At 43.1% G+C, this 24,478-nt stretch overlaps 1 protein-coding gene across 1 annotated transcript in view; it reads left to right on the plus strand.

The window, feature by feature from the left end:
- Nucleotides 1-22,438, plus strand: part of PATJ (PATJ crumbs cell polarity complex component) — a 342,671-nt gene extending 320,233 nt beyond the window's left edge. Inside the window, exons 44-46 of the mRNA XM_080656343.1 lie at nucleotides 11,407-11,513; nucleotides 15,261-15,384; nucleotides 20,036-22,438. Coding sequence (XP_080512469.1) covers nucleotides 11,407-11,513; nucleotides 15,261-15,384; nucleotides 20,036-20,182 — 378 coding nt within the window. The 3' untranslated portion in view covers nucleotides 20,183-22,438. The remainder of the gene's footprint in view (nucleotides 1-11,406; nucleotides 11,514-15,260; nucleotides 15,385-20,035) is intronic.
- The last annotated feature ends 2,040 nt before the right edge of the window (nucleotides 22,439-24,478 follow it).

A 24,478-nucleotide genomic window follows, 5' to 3' on the forward strand; every position in this document is an offset into this window, starting at 1 on the left:
TCTTTTAAGGGTGGTCATTTTTCTAAGAGTGAGTAAAGAAAAGATTTTGGTATTTGAGAGAAGTGCTTCTCAAACTTTAGTAAACTCTAGAACAGCCGTGGGCAAACTACGGCCTGCGGGCCGGATCTGGCCCGTTCGGCTGTTCTATCCGGCCCGCGGAGCCGAAAGAGCGGAGGGTTCTCTTGCTCTCCCCTCCGCTCCTTGACCAGCAGCAGTGTTAACATGGCAATGTCGGGAAACACGGCCGCAGCTCCTTCTTCTGAGTGGGCGGATTTATATCCGCCCATTCAGTAGAAGGAACAACCTCTCAATCTTCCAGAGGCTCCTTGTAATGAATGCCCGCGGACGCATCCCCCGACATCACCCTGGGAATGCGTAGACACGTTATCGTGGTGATGTAGGGAGACACGCCCCTGGAGAGCACAGTATCAGAGCCTTTCTGAGGTAAGATTAAGAGCTCTACTCAAACACAATTTTTTCCTGTTCCCACATTCTGTACATCACAATGACTTGTTAATAAAACAACAAAGACTTTCAGCTTTTAGGGCTTGTATCCACTGCAGTTTTTTTTCCCACTGCGGACACGCGCAGCAGGGAAAAAGACACACAGAGGACATGTCACACTAGCCATGCTGCGGCTGCAGTTTTTTGCTGATACGGATGCGGTATCAGTAACGCCACCGTGGCCACTAACCGCATGTGTTAGCGGCAAAACAAATGCATTTTGCGCTGTGTTTGCTTCTCCCCCTTGCACCTGTAAAAATGCGTGCTACAGGGCATTTGTGTTAACATGCACCACTGCACATTAGCATCAACGCTGGTGTTAAAATGTTTGAAATGAATAAAACTACTGAAATTAAAAAAAAAAAAGACCGTACCCTTTTATGTAATGATGTTTACTTTGAATTTGTATTAGTTCACACAAACACTCCATCCATGCTTTTGTTCCGGCCCTCCGGTCCAGTTTAAGAACCCATTGTGGCCCTCGAGTCAAAAAGTTTGCCCACCCCTGCTCTAGAATCACCTTGAGATGATCCCATCCCCAGTTCTGATTCCATAGGAGTGGAGTGGGATCCAAGAATTTGCATTTATAACAAGCCCCCAGATATTGCTGATGTTGCTCTTTTAGAGACCAGCCCGAGACCCACTGGAGCAGGGATGAGTAAAAGATTTGCACATATTTTCCTCTATGCCTGGAATACCCATCTCACCACAACCCTCATCCCCTCTTTTTAAATCTGTGAAATCCTTTGTTTAGAAACTCTTCAATCAAGAACAGGAAGTGTTCATGATTGGTTCACCCAAAGACCATGAACTTATCCACAGTCGGGACAGTGTCTGTGCCTTAGCCCGGGGCCTAGCCCAGAGCAGATGCCTAGTACATGTTGGTTGCATTGAGCAGGTTGCTGAGCCATGCTGATCAAGTTGAGGATGTGAACTTAGAACAAATCAGCATAGTTACCAATTGGGTCCAGAAAAATTCCAGTAGAGGAGAAAGATGGATTGGGTTGGGAGTATCATTAAGGGACTGGTTTGTGAGTCATTCTTAACCTTGGTTACACAATAAAATCAGATTCCAGCACCCCATTGATTTAATTGGTCTGGGATGTGGCATGGACATCAGGATATTTTAAAGTTTCCCAGGTGATTCTAATATGTAGCCAGGGGTAAGATCCATGGGGTGGAAAACAAAATAAAAAAGAAAAGAAAGTAAATAAATAAATAAATAAATAAATAAATCGAAACAAACAAAAAAATATCCGTAGGGTGCATGATGGATAAAAAGTAAGTGGTACCAGGAAGGGACTGATAAACTCTAGGAATAGGACAAAGAGCCAAAGGCTTGAAAGTTGAAATGGAAACCTAGTGGAAGTTCTGTAGGACAGGCAGGCGATAGAGTCAAAGTCGTGCATTTTGAATCCTGTGACTTAACTCTTCAGTTTTCTATAAATAGTGGTCATAGCTCCTCTCTTCCACTGTTGCTGTGAGGATTAAGTGACTTGTAATGTTTAATAAGAACAGTGGATTGCAAATGGTAAGCATTAATTAAGTGGTGTTTTATTACTTGCATTATAATAACACTCATGGCCTGGTGCACAAAATTCGTGCACATTAAAAGGGGGTTAATTAGAGGAAATAATTTAATATTGCTATTTGCCCTTTCTTTATAATAGAAGTGTCAGAGATGGAAGAAAATTAGTAAAATGTATACGAAAACCTTCCTCCTGTCAGAGTCTGCGGCACACCATGGGACCCAGAGTCAAGTGCCCGCCCACCCACATGCGCCTCAAAATCGCATGAGACCCAGACCCGGCCGGCCCCCCACCCCTCATTGGGATAGATCCAGACCTGGCTAGTCCCACCCTTGTCAAGCCCTGTTGGGCAGGGAACATAGCCTCAGGTCCCCTGGCCTGGCACCAAGACGGGGGGCATGGCCTGAGGTCCCCCAGCCCAGACCGGGGGGGGGGGGGGGGCCGCATGCCTTGAGGTCCCCCGTCAAGCCCCGCCAGGTGTGGGACATGGCCTGAGATCCCCCGTCAAGCCCCGCTGGGTGGGGGGCATGGCCTGAGGTCCCCTGTCAAGCCCCGCCAGGCAGGGGGGGAAAGGGAGGGGCGCAACCTCAGGTCCCCCGGCCCAGCACTGGGAGGGGGGAACACCCTCAGGTCCCCTGTTAAGCCCCATTGGCAGGGGGCACAGCCTCAGGTCCCCTGGCTCGGTGCTGGGGCAGGGGGTGCAGCCTGAGGTCCCCTGTCAAGCCCCGCTGGATGGGGGGCATGGCCTGAGGTCCCCTGTCAAGCCCTGCCAGGTGGGGGCCGCGGTCTGAGGTCCCCCGGCCTGGCACTGGGGCTGGGGGAGAAGCCTGAGGTCCCCTAGCCCAGCACCAGGACAGGAAGCGCACCTTGAGGTCCCTTGTCAAGCCCTGCCGGGTGGGGGATGTGGCCTAAAGACCCTGTTAAGCCCCACAGGGGCAGGGGAGGGTGTAGCCCAGCCGTGGGCAAACTACGGCCCGAGGGCCAGATCTGGCCCGGTCGGCTGTTCTATCCGGCCCGCGGAGCCGAAAGAGCGGAGGGTTCTCTTGCTCTCCCCTCCGCTCCTTTACTTTGAATTTATATTAGTTCACACAAACACTCCATCTATGCTTTTGTTCCGGCCCTCCGGTCCAGTTTAAGAACCCATTGTGGCCCTCGAGTCAAAAAGTTTGCCCACCCCTGGTGTAGCCTCAGGTCCCTGCTGATTGCTTAAGGCTCCTTATGGGAACTTGGCCTCAGCTGTGGGTGCAGCCATCTTTGTGATGGAGTGATGGTTAATTAGCATATTCCCTCTTTATTAGATAGGATACTCCTGAAGTCAGAGGCTGCTAAAATTCCTTTTAAAGTCCTGGGAGTGGAGTGGTTTTCCAGGTGGCAACTGAGGTGTGTGCCACTAGATGGTGGTTTGCCCCTTCTTATTTGACTGCAAACATTTGACACTTCAGACCAATGTATTTTTAAAACAAACACATTGAAATCAATATATTCTGATGTCACTAGAATCATTTTGACTAGGTTCTTTTTGTTGTTGTTGTTAATCCTTACTCAAGGATATTTTTTCCATTGATTTTATATATTTTTTTTTTATTTTTTTTTTCTTCAGAGAGAGTGGAAGGGAGAAGGAGAGAGAGAGATAGAAACATCAGTGAGAAAAAAACATCATCAATTGGCTGCCTCCTGCACGTCCCCTACTGGGGATCGATCCTGCAAGCCGGGCATGTTCCCTGACTGGGAATCGAACCGTGACCATAGGTCGATACTCAACCACTGAGCCATGCTGGCCAGGCTTCATTGATTTTTTTTTTTTTTTTTTATGAGAGAGAATGGGAGGGAAAGAGACAGAGAGAGAGAAACATCAATATGAGAGAGAGACATATCGACTGGTTGCCTCCTGCATGCACCAGGCCCGGGGATTGAGCCTGCAACCTCAACTGGAAGCGAACTTGCAACACTTCATTCCACAGGCCAATAATCTTCTCTAACCACTGAGAAAACTGTCTAGGGCAGCCTTGGGCAAACTACGGCCCGAGGGCCGGATCCGGCTGTTCTATCCAGTTCTCTTGCTCTCCCCTCTTGCTCTCCCCTCCGCTCCTTTACTTTGAATTTATATTAGTTCACACAAACACTCCATCCATGCTTTTGTTCCGGCCCTCCGGTCCAGTTTAAGAACCCATTGTGGCCCTCGAGTCAAAAAGTTTGCCCACCCCTGGTCTAGGGTACAACTAGTTTCTAAATAAAAACTTTAAGCAGATGTGCTTTCTACTTCATTAAGTTACACCAAATGCCAGACATGGGATAAGGCAGTGGTCGGCAAATCGCGGCTCACAAGCCACATGCGGCTCGAGAGCCACGGTTTGCCGCTCTGTTGACTAATGAGTTTGCCGACCACTGGGATAAGGCAAGCTTTTCTTTTTTAAAATTATTGATTGATTGATTGATTTTTTTTTTTTTTTTTTAGAGATAGAGGCGAGGCGGGGAGAGAGAGAGACAAAGAGAAACATCGATATGTTATTCCACTTGTGCATTCATTGGTTGATTCGTGTATGTGCCCTGACCAGGGATCAAACCCACAACCTTGGGATTTCCTCCTTCAACTGAGCTACCCGGCCAGGGCCAGGCAAGACTTTCTTAATTGTTCTGTGATGCACCCCTATCTTAAGATGCCAGCTTTCTCAGGAAATCTCCTTACCTGGACAGTCTTCCTGTCTTTTTCAGCATACCTGCCCTCTGGATCCATGCTGGGTCTGAGTGCTAACTTTGTATTTTGTACTGCAAGATTTGAGTCCTAACAAAATCTAAGGGTTAATCGTATTCCTTCAGCAGCTCTGGAAAGTTATAAGCAAGGATCTCAAGCTCTTGTGCATTGTAATATTGTAGTTATCTAGAAAATATTTTGACTTCTCGATTCTCCAAAACATGATCCCCCAAACCTATTTTTAAGGAAAGGTACTCATCCTAGGATTTGTGCAATAAAGACCTGTGCTTTATTACTCAATTAGACGTTTTATTAAACATATATTGTTCTAATATAGAAATACAATTCTGACTGGATTTAGCTTTGCTTATAACCTAAATTATCAAATGCCACAAGGAGCCAAGGCACGAGAGAGAGTATCCGAATGAATACCTCCCTACAGAAAGCAGTTTAAGGAGGAGACAGAATTTAAGAAGGAAATTAATGTTGATGGGAAAACCCTCTTGGAGGGGGGAACACCGAGTGAGGGGTGGGCGCAGTTGGAGGGGGGAACACCGAGTGAGGGGTGGGCACAGTTGGAGGGGGGAACACCGAGTGAGGGGTGGGCGCAGTTGGAGGGGGGAACACCGAGTGAGGGGTGAGTGCAGTTGGAGGGGGGAACACCGAGTGAGGGGTGAGTGCAGTTGGAGGGGGGAACACCGAGTGAGGGGTGGGCGCAGTTGGAGGGGGGAACACCGAGTGAGGGGTGAGTGCAGTTGGAGGGGGGAACACCGAGTGAGGGGTGGGCGCAGTTGGAGGGGGGAACGCAAAGTAAAGATGAATTACAGTCTGAGGGGGAAACATGCTTATTGGTTCTTCCTCTTCCACTAATTCAAAGGTCTCTGCATGGTCCTCGGGCTCAGCGGATAAGGCTTCTTCTCCATCTTTCATTTTACAAGTCTCCCCCTCCTCTAGTGGGGTGGTTTCCTCCTCTTTCCTTTCGTAAGTCACCTTCTCAGGTACAGGGATTGCCTCCTCCTCCTGCTTCAGGTCAGCCGCCTCCCTCTCCTCAGATGAAGGGATTTCCTGCTTCAGGTCAGCCGCCTCCCTCTCCTCAGATGAAGGGATTTCCTCCTTCAGGTCAGCAGCCTCAGGTAGACACTTATTGAAGTTTTGATCATAACAAGTATGGGGAGGATGTAAGAAAACAAAGTACCTTCGTTAAATGCCTGGTGAAACTTTAAACTGGTAACTTAGGAAGATCTGTTCAATTTAGTGTATGTCACCCAGCAGTTCCATATCTAGTGACCTCCCTTATAGAACCACTTTCAAGATGTCTATAGTAGCGTTATGTGCAACAATAGGAGGAACTTAAAAGACCCAGAGGCTTTGAACTAGGTCAGTGGTCAGCAAATTCATTAGTCAACAGAGCGGCAAACCGTAGCTTGCGAGCCACATGTGGCTCACGAGCCGCAGTTTGCCAACCACTGAACTAGGTGAATGGTTTTGCAGGATGAATGGGAAGTAAGGGAGATATCTGCCACATCTCCAGGTCCCCAGGGATGAGGGATGAGAGGAACGTGAGTTGCTGCTCTGTAAAAAGCCAGACCATAGGCTGCCAATCTTAAGAGTTGGAGCTAGTGCGGCTCAGTTGGCTCAGTTGGCTCAGTTGATTGGTTGTCGTCCCATGCACCAAAAGGTCTCCAGTTGAATTCCTGGTCAGGGCACATGCGGGCTTGATCCCCAGTAGAGGGCACGTAGGAGGCAGCCAATCGGTGTTTCTATCTCTCTTCCTCTCCCTTCCTTTCTCTCTTAAATCTATAAAAACATTTCTTTTTTAAGTTTAAAAAAAAAAAAAAGTTGGCACGGCCAGCGTGGCTCAGTAGTTGAACATCAATCTATCAACCAAGAGGTCACGGTTTGATTCCCGGTCAGGGCACATGCCTGAGTGGCGGGCTCCATCTCCAGTGTGGAGGGTGCAGGAGGCAGCTGATCAATGATTCTCTCTCATCATTGATGTTTCTATCTCTCTCCCTCTCCCTTCCTCTCTGAAATAAATAAAAATATCTTTTTTTCAAAAAGGAGTTGGAGCTGGCCCTAGCCAGGCCCAAAGACTCCAGACACCACAGCTCTTGAACCACACATTCAAGTTGTGCGGACCTAATACCCATCATCTAAGGACCTCCGAGTCTCCCTGCCTTACCCAGGATTCCTGTTCTTCCCGCTCCTCTCTCCACTTTGAATGGCATGTGTTCACATCTGCCCCCCACAGTAGATGGCATCAATCGCAGGCCTGTTTTTGGAGGGCAGGGAACACATTTGCTTTCCCTTGGTTTCCTCTGCTCCCATCTCTATCCTCTGAATCTACCACAGAAGTTTGTCCCCAGGAATTCAAGATATCCTTTTTTGTTTTTTCAAAAAAAATAAGTTTTTCATTAGCCTGTCTGCCTCCCCTACTTCAAAACACACAAATAGATCTCCCCTATCCTTACCTCCATGCTGTTCAGTCCCCGGTGTTGGTGGGGCAAGAGCAAGCACTTCAGACGCAGGGCTGAGCCAATACTCATAGACCACATCTCCTTGAACGTGTATCCAGCTGAACATATACCCCCTTCCGAGATCAGATTATTATTCCCTTTCACGAGTTAATCCCTGAGAAGGCAAATCAGAAAAACTTGGAAATGAGATTATCCCCTTTCATGAATTAATCCCTGGGAAGGCAAATCAGTTTAGGAGACCAACAATGCCTTGGGGCTAAAAAGTCATCTGTGTGTAACAGGTTTATGCTCTCCTTATCTTCCTGCCAAAGACCTAGCTGTTGATGAAAATCCTTCTCGTTGCCCACTCAGCCCCTTGGGTTCCACTCCTACAAAATAGGCATGAACCTGGGTAGCTCCTAGGATCCTGGATGGATCTCGGATTTAATATTATAAATGGTTGGGAGGCCCTTTTTATTTCAGGGTTCTGGGGTGAGCTAGAGGCCTTGATGTTTTGGAGGAATGCGATTTTTTTCTGCAAGATGATGTTGTAGAAGTGTTTTCACATTTTCTAGCTAGATTTAAAAAAATGAGCAAAAATTTTTTACCCAAATGAACTATCACTTTGGTTTCATAATTTGTATGGCTGATTTCATGAACTCTTGAAAGTATCTTTCTTGGTAAAAGTTAAAAAGCTTTCTTCTAGAACATCTGTGGGGTGTCTGTCTCCCACACCTAAGCCCTCTCTGTGTGGTATAGGGGAATGGAATGATGTTTTCCTGCCTGCTGCCAAGCACAGGCCATGATGACTGCCTGCTCTATTTGCACCTGCTGTTAGACTATCTCTCTGCCCCTCTTTCCCTCCCCTCCCCTCATTCCATGTCTACACTGTGACGTCTGTGCCCTCTTAAGAAAAACAAAACAAAACAAAATAAATAACAACAAAAAAAAGAGAAAATAAAAATTAAAAATAAAGTGAAGTCTTTCCTCTCACACCAGGTGATTTGCCTCACACTGCACGTGACTAAAAGCACTAGATTCTAGAGTAAAATGGCATGGATTTGAATTCAGCCTTCACTCCTTAGCTCATGTTGGAAAGTTACTTAACCTCCCTGTTCAGGTGTTTCTGTCTGTAATATGGGAATAATCATGCCACCCACCAGTAGGGACTCAGAAGCATGCTCAGCATAAAGTAAGTGCTCAGCTTAATAGTGGTGCTGTTATATATAGAATAAATGAATAAAGAAACGAACAGCTTGCCATGGAGATCTTCATCAACCCCACAACAGATGGCCTGTTTCTGGGTCAGCTGAAAGTACGTGTCCAAATTCCCACCAAGTCTAGGAATCCCCTTCACCACACCCCAAACTGATTAATTTTGTGTCTTTACTTGAGTGCTTGCTTTGGTGGAGTGCTTATGTGCCATTTCATTTTGTAACTACCTTCATTATTTACTTTTTTCTTCTTAAGAGGACCTAAAACCAGTCTCCTTGTAACCTCTATCAGTCTCGCTCTGCATTGTGGAAATTCAGAAAATTGAGTGTCATAATCCCTACTTCTTAGGAGGGTTTTGGATTCACTCATTGACTCCTCAAATACTCACTAGGCAATTATGTGCCAGGCACATTAACATTGAGAAGCAGCCCTTATCTTCAATGAATCCTGTGATCGGGATGGTAATGATAGTCACCCAAATACACGTCACAATTTGTGAGGACTACTTCAAGAGTTCTGTGGAGAGGAAAAGAGAAGAAATTAACGTAAACATGGGTAGCCAGAGAAGGCTTGTGTAAGGGAAGTGACTCCAAAGCTAACGCCAGGCTGGCTGGTTTGGGGGAGGGGCTGGGGGGGAGGAGGGGATGTGGGGATGAGGGGGCAGTGGATTCCAGAGAACTGTGGAATTAGGGTGGAGAGGAAGGAGATAGGTGGGATTAGACAGGTAGGCAAGGGGAGGAGCTTTTTGTGTATAATTAGGGAGTGTCAATTTTATTCCAAGTACTAAGAGAAACCACTGAAAGGTGCTAAGCAGGGGAGTGGCATTATCCACTTTATATTTAAAGAGATAAATGGCTGTTGTATGGTAGACAGATTTGAAGAGGATGAGTGGGGATTCCAGTTAAAAGGCAGCTGATGGTGAGTTGAATTAAGATGGTCACCATAGAGATGAAAACTAAACAGATTTGAGATGTATTTTGGAGATAGACTGCAGAGGATTTGATGATGGATTACATGTGGCTGGTGAGAGAGGGAGCTATCAGGCTGGTACTCAGAGAGTAGCACCTGTATGGTTAGCATCCTAGTTTCCTTTCCATTTGGACAGTCACCAGCCAGCAATCAAGTATTTTCAATATTACAACTAGTGGGTTTCTAATTAGTCAGCTAGAGGTGCCATTTACTAAAAGGTAGAAAACTAGAGGAAAAATAAATTGAAGGGATTCTGCTTTTGGGTCAAGAGTTTGGATTTGGTTGTGTGCATTTTAATATCTCAGGGGCTTATTAATTGCCCATTTTAATAAGCCCTTGAGACATTAAAATGCAGATGTTAAGTTGACAATTGGATATAACAACTAGTCTGGGAATTGTCAGCACCTTGTTGACATTTAAAGCTATAGGAATGTGTATGCTGGTGGGTCCAGGACTGAGCCAGAAGGGGTGAGTAGAGAGCAAAGACTTAGAAAAGTGGGCAAAGCCAGAGAGGCGGGCCATGGACGTTTGGGCCAGGTGATGGGGATGGAAGTTGGAATGTAGTGGGTTTATGAAGATGGTGTAGGCTAAGAGTAGGCAAGATTACAGAGGTCATGTGCAAAGGCAATTTCAAAACACTTGCTCTGGTGGAGAGTGAAAGGGGCTGGTGGTCAGTGGCAGGGCTGTTGTGGGGAGGGAGAATCTGTCTTTTCCTCTTTGTCTCTTATTCTAAAAACTCCCCCAGTTCATTTAGTCATTCTTTATATGATGGTATTCCAGAAGATCCTGTAACTTGCACTTAGCAGTGTTTTCCCCCAGAGTAGGATGCTTCACCCAAAATATGTTCTGATCCAGCGGGGACTGGGGCCAGGGCTGGCCTGTCACTTGCTTTCCTTCTAAATATTAACAGATACAACCAAGCATACAGGCAGCCGCGCCCTCTGATGGTTTATTATGAAACTGCAATCAAATCCAGCTCCTTTGCACTGCTTAGTCCCTTCACTGTCATTATGCACTGAGGATTATAACTTGGAAGAACCATTGATCAGGAGCAGGGGTAGCCCAGGAGCTCTTGAGAAAGAAGCTCTGATAACTGTGAGGTGAAGACAACTTCAGGCTAAGCAGACAACACTGGCTTTTATGATTCCCACCTGACAGATGAGGAAGCTGGATCTCGGGCACAGCGTCATTTAAGTGGGAGAAACTGAACAGCAGAACTCCTTTCTGAGTCCTAGTATGGGCTGTCAGAGCTATACCATATTTCTTCTGAATGCTTTGGAATGTTTTTTCCAGGGTAGAAATACAATGTGCATGTTTAAATGTTATTCCGTTATACTTTTGGGACCATCTAAAAGGCAAATCAGACCCTGGCCAAGTAGCTCAGTTGGGTAGAGCATTGTCCAAGGTTGTGGGTTTGATTTCCCAGTAAGGGCACATGCAAGAATCAACCATGAATGCATAAATAAGTGGAACAAAAAAAAAATCAATGTTTCCCTCTTTCTCTCTTCTCTTCTCCTCTCTCTAAAATCAATCATAAAAAGATTTTAAAGGAAAATCATAGAGATATTCATTCTTTCTTTCATTCACCAAATATTAATCAAACACCTAATATACACTGGATAGTTTTTCATAATAGAGATACAGTAGTAATGGATTACAGGAGTAAGTGGAAGCTGCACTGACACTCTCTCAGGACCAAAGTGAAAATACAACTAAAATACAGAGATACAGTAGTAAACCAAACAGACAAACTTCCTGCCCACACATTCAAATATGAAGTGATGGATGAGCACTGTGGCACTCAGAGTTAGAGGTTTGGGAGACATGATGAAATGGCCAGAAGGTCGAAAGGAAACTTGACTAGTACGGTGTCATGGAAGCCAAATGAAGAAACTAGTTTGAGAGAGAGTAACTCACTGTGTCAAATGCTGCAGATAGGTTGAATAAGATGAGGAATGAGAACTGACCGTTGGATATACTATGGTTTCTCTAATTCTACCCTGACTTATAATGGCTTGTCTTGTTCTAACTTTTCCCCCAGGTTGTAGCAGATACCAATATAAGCGCCATAGCAACTCAGCTTGAAAACTTGTCTACGGGCTACCACGTTGGTTCACCCACTGCTGACCACCAACCGGAAGACACAGAGTAAGTGTTCTAGAGGCAAAGTGCCTATTATGTGTGTGGGCAATGCTCAGTGAGACCTTTTCCAGCTTAATCTAGAGCATACTTCCTGAAGAAGAGGAGGGGAAAGTACACACTACTTTTCTAATTTGTTTGTAGACAGTCTCCAAGAGAGTACAGGGTTTCCTCGTTTCTCACAGAGATTTGTTCCACTGGATAAGTTCTTAACAGACTGTTGGTGCAGGGCTTGCACGCCCTGCGTCTGGTCACTTTGACATGTGCCTAGGCCTTCTCCCCCAAGAAACCACAGAATTACAGCCCAAGTGCACCCTGTTGATTATGCAAGGAATTGGGTTTCCTCAGTTTTCTAAGCAAAATCTTGTAGCACTTGCTGACATCCTTCATTAAAACAAGTCATTACCATGAAAGTTGCTCATTAAGGCAGTGTTTCTCAAACTAGAATGTGCATAATAATAATCTAAAGAGCATATTTTAAAATGCTAATTTTGTTGGGCCCATTCTCAGAGATTCTGAGTGGGTGGTCTGCAGTGGGCTACAGAGAGGCAGAGGACCTGCACTTCAAGAAATGCTGCTTAAAGTTATTCCTCTCAGTACCAGTACTGCCTGGTCACCAATAAGTGCTCAATAAATCTTTGTTGATTGATCTGAATGGTCATCCCCAACTTTTTTCTGGTATTTTATAAACTTAAATGACACTTTTGGATTTGTTTTTCTTGAGGAAAGAATATTAAACTAAGTTCATTTTACTATGTTCTCATTATGAGAGTAATAAATCATGCTTTTAAAATGTGACAAAGACATGAAAATATAACATTTTCAAGTTAAAAATAGCCCTTTCTTTAAAAAAAAAAAATCAGGACCCTTCTAAGAAGAGTAGTATACATTTAGCAGTTTTTGATACCCATTTTTAAAAAATTTGTATTGATTTCAGAAAGGAAGAGAGAGGGAGAAAGAGAAACATCAATGATGAGACTCATTGATTGGCTGCCTCCTGCACTCTCCCTACTGGGCTCAAGCCCGCAACCCAGGCATGTGCCCTGACCGGGAATTGTACTATGACCTCCTGGTTCACAGGTTGACACTCAAACACTGAGCCATACCAGCCAGACGGTATCTTTTTTTTTTTTTTTTTTTTTTTTTTTTTTATGATTCCACAGCTGCACAGCTCCTGACAGGTTGAGAACCACTAGCTTCAGAAAATTTAAATCACTTATAATCCAACCACTGTTAACATTCAGAGATTTTTTTTACTAGTATTCTAAATGAAAAATTATAACTAATTGAAAATGTGAGATAAATGGAGGCGAAGTCCATCTGATGTTGCCAGTTGAGAAGTGGAACGCATTCCTCCCTCTCCCGCTGAAACAGGTCTCTAATTGGCAATTGATGGGATTAGGAAGGTCTCTAATGATTTGGTGGCCCCCAGGGGCTAGTTCTAAAACAATGGCTTTAGACATCCAGGTTCCCATTTCAATATTCTTGGAAATGGAGGCTTGTGTTTGAAAGAGGAAACAAATCAAGTTCATGTCTAGCCAGTGAGTCATTCCTGAGAGTACTTATAAAGCCACCAAGTGATGAAAGGTAGACCCTTATTCATGACATCATTACCATTCAGCCATAGGGGATAATTCATCATTATTTCATCGGATATTTATTAGTGCCTTCCTAAGGCTCGACACTGTATAAGTGCTGGGTCCCGAGGATTCAAACTTAGAAACAGGTGAAGGCATTGCCCCAGTCCTCAAGGAACTGCCAGAGACCCATAAATCTGTGGTTATAAAAGAGTTGATAAGTATCAGAGAGCTAAGTTCAATGGGAGAGATAAGTAAGCCCAGGGTCCTGTAAACCCATGAAAGAGGAGCACAACTCAATTAGGGAGTGTACTTGGAGGCACTAATGCTGAAGCTGAGTTTTTTATAGTAATTGGAAAAAGCAGGAATTGCATTCAAAACAGTCAACAAGTTCCAGGGGTCCTCAAACTTTTTAAACAGGGGGCCAGTTCACTGTCCCTCAGACCGTTGGAGGGCCGGACTATAGTTTAAAAAAAAAAACTATGAACAAATTCCTATGCGCACTGCGGGCCTGGGACGAGTCGGCTGCTAAGCAGGACAGGCAGCGACACCCGGCGGGCCGGATAAATGTCCTCAGTGGGCCGCATGTGGCCCGCGGACCGTAGTTTGAGGACCCCTGGAAGACATTCAGCAATTACTATGGATGCCTGCTATACACAGCCAATAAGAACTTCAACGAACAACTGAAAATCAAGCCTGAAATAAGCCAGGCAAAATTGGGAAGGGGGAGAGGGAAGAATATTCTAGTCAGACAGAACAGCATATTCAAGGGTTGCTTGTATCCCAGTTTTGCAAATTTTTCTAAATGTGTGAATGGCTGAGTTTACACCACCTGGCTCTGCCTCCTGGACATGGGTGCTGCCACAAAACAAGTGGTGCTGCCAGGCTACAAATATGAGCCTCCTTCTGCAAACAGGACGACAGGGTCTGCGATACCCGAGTTCCTTCAGGTGTTTTTTCACCTGTGGACAGCCACATTTGGGAATCAGAGGCTGGTACGAGTTAAGCTTAGATTGAACTCCTTGAGCTCACGTAGGTAATTTAATGTTTAGCCATGTTGTTTCTGAGAGAGATGACTTCCACACTGGACGAAGCTTTGAAAATCTGAATGATACATTGGAAACACATTGCCTTTATCCATTTTGCCCTCCCTTGGTTTCTCTCTCCTCCCCTGGATTTCAGTTTTCGTTGACACAGTCATGATCCTGAGTTTGTGGTAGGCACAGTGCGTAGTGCTAGGAATTCTCAGATGACTAAGACTTCAGGAGTTCATGGAGTGTAGGGGAGAAGGGGGGGTAAGTAATCACAATACACCATAGCAAGGGCCATCGTGGAAACCTGGGCCGAGTGCAAAGGGAGCACCAAGAAGGAGTAGCTAACTCTCCCAAAGGAGTCATGGGAGCGCCACAGTGGAGGTGGCTTTTGAAGAATGACTTTGCACCTTAGATGGAAGTGGCGGAGCAGGTGCGTGAGGGTGTTCAGGCAGAAAAAGAACAGCAGTTTAGTTCACTAAGTTATCAGGCCGCCGTCGCCTGCTTAGGACACAAGTCCACCTGTAGACTGGCAGTCTTCACTCAGCTCAGATGATGCCCCATGCACATTCTTTAAGGATGTAAAGACAGTTCCGTTCAGTTTTCTTTAAAAAATATCTTTATTGATTTTTATAAAGAGAGGAAGGGAGAGGGAGGTAGAGAAACATCAATGTGAGAGCAAAATATCAATTGGCTGCCTCCTACACACCCCCTACCTGGGATCAAGCCCACAACCCGGGCATAAGTCCTGACCAGAATCAAACTAGCAACCTTTCAGTGCACAGGACAATGCCCAACCGAGCCACATGGGCCAGGGCTCCATTCAGGTTTAAACAGTCAACTTAAGAGTTTAAAACTAAGCATAGAGAAGGATGCTTTGACAATTTCAGGATCATGACTTTATTTGTAAATAAAAAGCAGTGGGTTTTATGAAAGAGAAACCCCTAAAACATCAAGACCATTGGTCATTAGTCCAGCATGATATGGGAACTTCTTTTTAAATGTTTCTAGATTGCTCTCTCAGAGTTTGATTTGATCTTAATAGTTTCGCAGTATGAAAGTCTCTCTCAAATCTGTGTTCTTCCATGAAAATGAAATTCCTTTTCAATATCTATTCTTCAATTAAACAGCATGCATTGTGTTTTCAGAACACCTCCACCTAAGATTATTACTTTGGAGAAAGGCTCTGAAGGATTGGGGTTTAGTATTGTAGGGGGTTATGGAAGTCCCCATGGAGACCTGCCAATTTATGTCAAGACTATATTTGCAAAGGTATTTTTTTCCTTTTTTACTGTACTTTTTTTTTTTTTTTTTAAATCAAACCTAGGTGAGATTTTTTTTTTTAAGTGCTTTGGTTTATTTTGGGCTATACCTGGATGTGTACATGTATGCTTATTTCATTTTAATCTTATAGGAAATTCCTGTACCACACTAGTGAAAGAAGAGCTGTTTTATAATAGTGGAGTCACAGAGATGTAATTTTCTTTGGACTCTGTAACAAAGTAGAGGCTGGCAGATTTTAATGATTGTCTTCATTCCGCAACACAATATCAGGAGCAGTACCATGATCTTTGGAAGCTGACCTTGCTATTGCTATGGGCTAGAACAAAGATGTGTTCTCCTTTAAGAAAAGGGAGCAGAAAAGAAAAAGAAAGAAAAGGTAGCAGACACAAGAGGGACACATAGCATAAAGCTTTGTACAAGCCTCGGATCAGCGCAACATTCATGGCTGCCCGTCACTAAAAACCTCAGGACACTTGAGTGGTGGTTTCTCTCTTACAATACTCTGCCAGGTACTTACCTGCAGGACCAGCCCAGGAAGTTAGATGAAGACTAGATAACCCTGTTTTTCAGGGATTAGATATCCCAATGCATCCTACTTAACACACAGGTCATGGCTTGCATGCTTCCAGACGGCTCTTAGATGTTATTTTTAACTTCATTAGGATTTTTAAACTTGGAATGTAATTTTATTATAAACTTTGAAGAGCTTTGAAAAGCATTCAGTATTGATATTGCAGTTTTCTCATTGGTTTTATCACAGTCATTTGTTTATTAATTGATCTAATTGTCCCCTTTAGCTTTACTTTCCTAAAGACATAAAGATCTTAAAAAAAAAAAAGAAAAAGTTGGTACTTTCCCTTTCTAGAAAGCTATACTGTACACTCAGTACAAGCCCACTTTTTCCTGTGCGATCTTATCACCTGCTAATTGGGCCTAACTAGGACCTGACCTAATCCTGAGTCCTTTGGCACAGGCTTTGAGACCCATTAGGCAGCTGCGGATGTACTCACCTGTTTCCATCTTGCTAAGGTGCCTATTAAGAAGGCATGTTATTCCTAAACGTGCATCTGTGGACTTGGTGACTGGCCAAAGGGTAGCGGGGAGGCAAATTAGGAACATTCTAGATAACAGTGCTGCCTTGGTCTGATCATTCCCAAGGTGGATAAGCCACCTGCAGACACCACCGTAAGTAGTCGCAATGATTACTCCTTTGGGGCATTATTATACTTTGCCTTTAAGGGAGCCAGTTATGGAGATGCAGATAGAGGAAAGGCTGCAAGGTGAGCCCTCACCTTTTAGCATGTTGCGCCTGTGCCCCCGAAAGGCCCCTCCAGAATGTTGTCATCACCATTCACTTCGTCACTGTAGGGAGGTCAGCTGTGGACCAGAGAGAGGACTGCTTAACTTCTAAGGGCTTTTGACCCGAGGCCCAGAGTTCAGCGTCTCCACGGCACAGAGACTGGTGGGGCCGGAGCCGGGCAGCTCTTGTCGGGTCACTCACCAGAACATGCAGCTGAGAGTGCAGTGACCATGCACTGCTGGTGGGTTTTTGAAAAGAAGCAACTGCCAAATCACAGTGGGACAGAGTAGTGGGAATAATGAATGGACTGAAGCTCACACAAAATGCTCTTTTTAAAGGTCCCCATTGAAGGTGCCCATTTGGGAAGCACTTAGCATAGAGTAAATATTGAATATCGTTGGCATGTTTTATTTTTTAAGGAGTGGACCTTTTTTATAAAGTGAAGCACACCTGAAAATTAAAAGCTCTGAACTAAAAACAGAAAACGTTCTAAAGCCCTAGCTAATGGCCTGCTTAGTTGAGTCAGCCTCAATAAAAGAATATTCCAGTGCAAGTTATTATTGTTAAGATTGTTCCATAGAGTTTTCTATAAGATTTCATTTGATGACTTTTTCTTTCTTTTTTTTATGTGTCAAAGTGAGCCAATATACCCAAATTTAAAAGTTTTCTTAAAAGAATCAATAAACCAAAAACTGGCAAAGGAATTTTTCTTTTAAATAGTAAAGTCTTTCTAAAACAAATTCTGACACTAAGCTAAACATTTCCCCATAGAAATTTTGAATATCTAGAAACTATACCTATATGCTTCCTGTGTTTTTTAATACCAAACATATATTATTAAAAAAATGCTTGTCTTTTTAGGTTTCTGGATCTTAGATGTCCACAGAGTATGGATTTTTTTTTTAATCCTCACCTGAAGATATGTTTTGTGTGTGTTTTTTTCATTGATTCTAGAGACAGAGAGGAAGGCGTAGGGAGGGAGAGAGAAAAAGAGAGAGAGAGGGAGAGAGAAACATCGATCAGTTGCCTCTTGTACACACCCCATCTGGGGGTGGAACCTGATTGGATATGTGGCCTGGTAGGGAATCCAACCCTTGACCCTTTCATACACAGGACAACACTCTAACCATTTAGCACACTGGACAGGGCTTTTTTTTTTTTTTTAATTGAGAGAGAGAAAAATATCAATTTGTTGTTCCACTTATTTATTCATTCAGTGGTTGCTTCTTGTATGTGCGCTGACTGGGGATCAAACCCGCAACCTTGGTGTATCAGGATGATGCTCTAACCAACTGAGCTCCCTGGCCAGGGCTTGGGTGTGGATTTTTATGTGGATTTTTTGGTGTCCTAAGCCTCATTTAATATTTCTTACTTAACTAAGAAATTAATTTGGCACATCAAGATCTCTTTCCACTCTAGAAATATGAAGCATCGCAGGCACTTGGGTATATAGAATTTGCAAGACCATTGTCTTTCAGATGTTTGGTTGGAAACTTCAGAATCAAAGCCAACTTTAGGTCCTAATCCCTTCAGCAGTCAGATTTTACCAAAAGCAAAACGAACAAACAAACAAAACAAAGCCATGGACCTAACAGCTTCAACAGCCCTGAAAATTTAGGGAACAGTTTTTCAGAGCCTGCGAAATATAAGAGCATGAGTTTGATCATCACGGGACTTTCATTGTATTATACTATCACCATTACTGAGTAAATATTGTGTGCCATACATTTAATCCTTGGAACAGGTGAAAGGTAGATAGTGAATGCCCGTTTACAGAGCAGGGAAGGGTAAGTGAGCAAGCTGGGACACAGCGAGTGGGTAAAAGCCTCATTTCCCAACCAGATGGAGGTCTATCTGCGAGCCATTTCTTTCTTTCTTCTCTGCTTAGTCCTCAAATGCCACATTGATAGTGTAGGAGAGGAGATACAGGTCAGTAGGAATTATCATGTAAGCATAGCAATACCTGAAATAGTGTACAGATCCTAGAAAGCTGAAAAGTCATCCTTTCTTGCCTTTCTGAAAATGAAAACTTGAAGAGCTTAACATGCCTTTTAAAAAAACTAATTACGCAAATAGCTGAGGTTTACTGAAGCCTTTAAATCTCAGAATGTAAAATTTAATAAAGTCCAGTTAGCCAATAATTCTGATTTCATTCATTAGAGTTACTTGTTTAATCCTGACTTTAGTACAGTTATCACACTTCTTAAAAAAAGGGAAAAAAAAGATTTTAATGAAGTTGCAAGTTATTTAATTTTGGAACCCCCTCCCCACCCCCACCCCCACCCCCAGTAAAAGCCTGGTTTTGAGTATTCTTTATTACAGCTTTATCCAGGAACTCTACCATTTTCGCAGTTTTGAAATTCTAAATAATTCACCCACCAACTCAGGACCTCCACCTCCAGTGGACACGGGTCTCTGGAATGTTAGTGCCTCTTCGCTCAGCTTCTGAATGAGTCAGGAAGGTCCTTGGCACCTGTGGGCCTGACTGAATTTCCCCAGTAAGTCAACACCATTTAAGGACCCTTATGGCACTGACTTTTCATAGGATTTTCACAGTTACCCCATCAGGTGAGAAAAGCCTAGGTCTTCTCTTTCCTTACCCACCCACAATGTTTCTGGTACTCTCATGGCATTTTTAGATCCTCAGCTTTAGAATGGAAAAAAGCCCAAGTTTCACTTGCTTGGTGCCATTTTGAGGAGACATGCACGACTGGGTATATAAAGAACGTAGTCATTTAGAAACTGATGTAGATGATTGAAGATACGTGAAGTTGAAGCTTTTGATTATGATATTGCAAAATTTTAAACATGCTACACTTTTGTGTATGTTTATATAGAACAGCTTTGTTGAGATATAATTCATATACCATACAACTCACCCATCTAGAGGCTATGCTTATTATTTTTTTACACTTATTTTTGACAGATCACCACAAAGCTGATAGGTTAATAACACAGTAGGAACTCTATACATATAATAAAACTAACGCCAGATTCAGTTCTGCCTTCATTTGTGTATTACATATTTATGAAAATGACATTCAAATTCCATTTAGCACTTAATATTGAAATAAGGTCCTACTTGTATTAAAAGAAATATGTATGTTATTACATTTCTACTAATATGTTATTTAAACAATGCATAGTTTAGGTTACTATTCAATGACTATTCGAATAACATATCCCACATTTTTCTTAAGTTTCTTAATTTAAAAATATTACCTAGAAATGACTTTAATTGGTAATTTTTAAAGTTACTCTTTTAATATGCACACCATATTATTAATATGATTTGAATTGCTTTGCCCTGGATTAAACTGGAATGTTTCTTGTTTGTAGGGAGCAGCTGCAGATGACGGCCGATTGAAGCGAGGTGATCAAATTTTAGCTGTTAATGGCGAGACTCTAGAAGGTGTCACTCATGAGCAAGCTGTGGCCATTCTAAAACGCCAGAGAGGGACTGTAATCCTAACTGTGCTGTCATGAGCCTGGGGTCCTGATCACAAGATAGATGTAGAACACCCATAGGAAGATGAAGCTCTGAGAGGATGAGAAGCAACCTCAACTGAAACCTACCCTCACCGATTCTTACTGTCTCATCCTCTCTGCTCAGGAGAGATGGCTGAGCTTCCCGTGGATTTCCCACATCAACAATCATCTCCCTAATGCTTCCCAGCATCCATCACTTCTTCGTGAAGTTGAATGAGTCTTACCTGCTTTGCATTTAACATCGATGTTTATCAACTAGTAGTGACTGGTTCTGATTATATTTGCTGAAACAGAAGTTAACAACCACTCATTCCATATGCCCTGCTCTCCCCATCCCTACTCAGAGGCTTACCAGTGACCTCAGATCTCATCTGATAAACAGAAACAAATGTTAAGCAACTGTCATCTCACTCCTGATTTACTTATGCTAATTGTGTCTTCAAGTACGCCAGAAAACATTAGCCATGTAATTAATTTACCAGTGATCCCCAGGATGAAATACCAACTTCTCCTGTGGGAAATTACTGTGCTCTCTTCTGTACAACTTACAGTCAAATAAGTCTCACACTCATTTCTTGGGATAGATCTTTATACATTAGTCATTGGTGATTATGATGAGACAATTTGCAGACTGTAATCTGAAAACTCTGAAAGGCTTTCGAATTATTTACTTAGTTACAAAAATGCAGACCACCTAGCAAAAGCACCTTATTCTCAACAGGAACAATTAGCATCCATGTTCTGAATTCTAACAATGCGAAATTATGTTCAAGTCTGGGAAGTTCATCTGGAGGTAATGGCATCTCAGTAGGCAAGTATCATTCCCACCCCTCAGTCCTCAGACGGGGTGGAAACCCCCAAAACCACACTGTAGAGATCAGCAAGTTTTGCCTCAAGTCAGACAAGGTCTAGGTGGCCTTGGCCTTCTGGAACATGGAGTGACAAATTTGAGTATCCTTCCCCTTGGCTCCAGACTGGTCAGTCTAGCAGCACAGATTGTAGGAACACAGATGGAACAATGTACATAGCCACAAAGTGACGGAGCCTAGGAATCCATGATAGCTCCTTGGCTAATGTCTCCTGGTCTCCAGGAACCTCCATTCACTGTAGTTTTGCATTTTAAGAAAGTAACTACAGCAGAAAATGCAAGCATACCTTTAAGGGTGGTTAGGGACATTCTTATTCAGGTATTAGCAGGGAAAAAGTGGGGAGATGCTTATCAGTGCCTGTTTTAGGTTCTTCTGTTAAAAAACAAAAACAAACAAACAAAAAAAACCACACACCATGAGGATGAGTACCGGCATCACTAATGGAAGTAGTTGGCATTATTTAACTAAAACACAATGCTGCAAGTGGTTCATAGTAATTATCAAAATGTAATAGTTACCTTTCTAATTTAAAATGTTATTTAATACGTATAGGTTTTAATTGAGAATATCTTTGAGTAAATATAATCACAAAGTGCATTACCTCTCGGTGGAATATTCTGTGGCTATTCCAAAGTCTAGAGTGCCTAAATTTCATGTTGAAAATGTCTTTTATGATTGGTATTAAATTTTGTGAAATTGCACATGGCTTTTGAAATTTCTAATGTATCCAAGATATGCAATATTGTTAGGATCCTGTCTTTCAATGCATGCAAAGCTATCAACCTCTGGACATTCTATGTTAATTGTATCCGCAAGAACAGCTCAGGCATCCAAGAAAAAATGACGCCCAATATATATAAAACTTGAAAATGCACCTCAAAACGATATATACATATATATACTTTTGAAATGTGATTCTGCTTGATTTTGATGGAATGGCCATTAAATACACATTTTGAAATAATACATCATTGTTGTGTGTCTTTACCCATTACCCTTTAGGTCATGTTATTCAAAATCTGTTGATAAAGGAATTGTGATACTTGATACTCCTTGCTGCAGGAAACTGACAGAACTAGTGCTTCTCATAACTGGTCCTGTCTCTGCTTGCATGCCTAATCAATAATGGCCTTGCCAAAAACACTTTTTTGCATGAGAACATACTGACAAGCGAAGAGGTATGATGAGATGATGGGAATTTGTGAAAGGAGTTCTCTCAGCCACATATATCGTTTTGGCTTCATCATTTGGGCCATTTATGTATAGTAGTAATATCACTAATTGGGGTTAGCATGGAGGGAAGTAAACCAGGAAAAGCAAAACTGCTGAATGTTTGTATGTACAAGATGTTAATATTTTAAATAAATATAGTTGCTTAAGGAGCAAATGGAGTCTTGTTATATATGAAAAAAAGTTTAATTTCTGTATCTGATTTTGTTTTTTTCTTTAGCCATTTTATCCCCTAATAGGAAAGGGGAAAAAAAATCCAACTTTTTACACTGTTTTCCAGTGTCCTATTAAATCTGAGACCCATTCATAGCTGTCACATGTATTAATTATCAGGTATGTTGTTGGGCATTAGAACAGACACTTTACAAAGGAGCCAGTCTGGTAATCCAGAGGGTGAGTCTTGGCATCACACTAAGTTTGAATGCTATCTTACCAGGCATGTGACCTTGTCCAAGTTATTTAAGCACCCCTTGCTTTAGTTTATTCACTCAGAAAGGATTGGGGGGGAGGAGGAGTTTCTAAGCACTATAATGACCAAAATCCAAGTAGAACTCTTAGTATAGTGCCTGGCTCATAGTAAGTACTACATAAATAAACATTAGCAATAAAGCTCTTATCCCATGTATGGAGGTGGCATGAAATTAGGCACTTATGCTGGTGATTTGTGGTTTCAATTAGAAATGACCTTTAAAAAATATATTCTTGAAGGTGGCTTACCTCTGAACTGTTACTCCAAATCAGAGAGCAAAGTGTGTAACTGATTACAACGGTGTGGGCTTGAGGAACTAGAGGCTGTGCTATCAAAAGCTACAACTGAGCTGAAACCAGTGCTTCCATCATCAGCCATGCCACTGGGATAGGGAGTAACATCAACTCGATATGCCTGCCTCCCACCTTCAGGATGACGCTCTAACCAACTGAGCAACCGGCCAGGGCAAGTTTTTGACAACTTAACTCAATCTTCAGATTCTTTATATTTAAGATGAAAAAAGAAGCATTTCGCTGCCTGCACAATACCAAGATAAAAATGAAAATGTGTCTGTGACTGTGTAAGACTTTAACCTCCACCGGTTCTGAGCATTTCTTTCATTTCTCGTCACTTTAAGAAACAAGTAAGCCACTGTGGTCTGGGTCCCTGAGATGCTGCTGTCCAGCAGCAGGATCCATGCTGGGCAAAGACACACGGGAACAAACACTTCTCCGATCCTCTCTCTAGAACCAGACTTTAGAAATGGTGGCCGCCTCTCATTGGAGTCTGTCCTGCCCTCCGCACCACCACTCCCATTTCACAAGCGGGAGAAACATGCCAGAGGGAGTGCCTGGTTTGCCCGGTCACCCAGCTAATTTGCAAGCAGAAGAGTCTTTAATAAACCTGTGGGAATTCATCAGTTTAGCAAACTCTGGTAGAGTACCCACGCATGACTTCTAAATTAGCCTGAATTTTTAAAAGCTTATTTCTGTTCTCCCTAATATAGCTCTACAACACAAGGCTGTAAAACAATGAAAAATAGACATATCTTTTGGATGTTGGGAAAGAAGACTTGGTCTATCAACTTGCCATACCTCTCTACATTCTGGGAAAAATTCCCAAGGCAGGACACCTGGATGCCGTCATGGTTTAAGCATCTTCTTCTCAAGGGAGCCACAGTTCATGGCAGGTGCAGTGCCAACAGCTCCTCCTGCCTAACGTCTTGACTGGGCATGTGCCCAGCTTTCCTCTCCTGGGAGAACAAAAGAAATGGTGATGGAACAAAGAGCGCCACCCATTCAACTCCAAAGCCACGTTTTATTTTCCTGGAACCTCAAAATAGCTGTTAGAAAACAGGCTTCAATGGTCCCCGTCCCCTGAAGGATAAGCTGTTTTTACCCTGCCAGCATGGCTCAGTGGTTGAGCATAGACCTATGAACCAGGAGGTCACCGTTTGATTCCTGGTCAGGGCACATGCCCGGGTTGTGGGCTTGATACCCAGTAGGGGGGTGTGCAGAAGGCAGCTGATCAATGATTGTCTCTTATCACTGATGTTTCTCTCTCCCTCCCTTCCTATCTCTAAAAAAAAAAAAAAAAAAGATTGGGAGCAGAAATTTCCTGTCTGCCATTGTAGCAGGGTTCTCCAGAGAAAGAGAACCAATGAGATGTGTGTATTTATGTTAAGAGGTTTATTATAAAGAACTGACTCATGAAATTACAGAAGCT

This window comes from Plecotus auritus, assembly GCF_963455305.1.
Source record: "Plecotus auritus genome assembly, chromosome: 2".
NCBI classification, from domain to species: Eukaryota; Metazoa; Chordata; class Mammalia; order Chiroptera; family Vespertilionidae; genus Plecotus; species Plecotus auritus.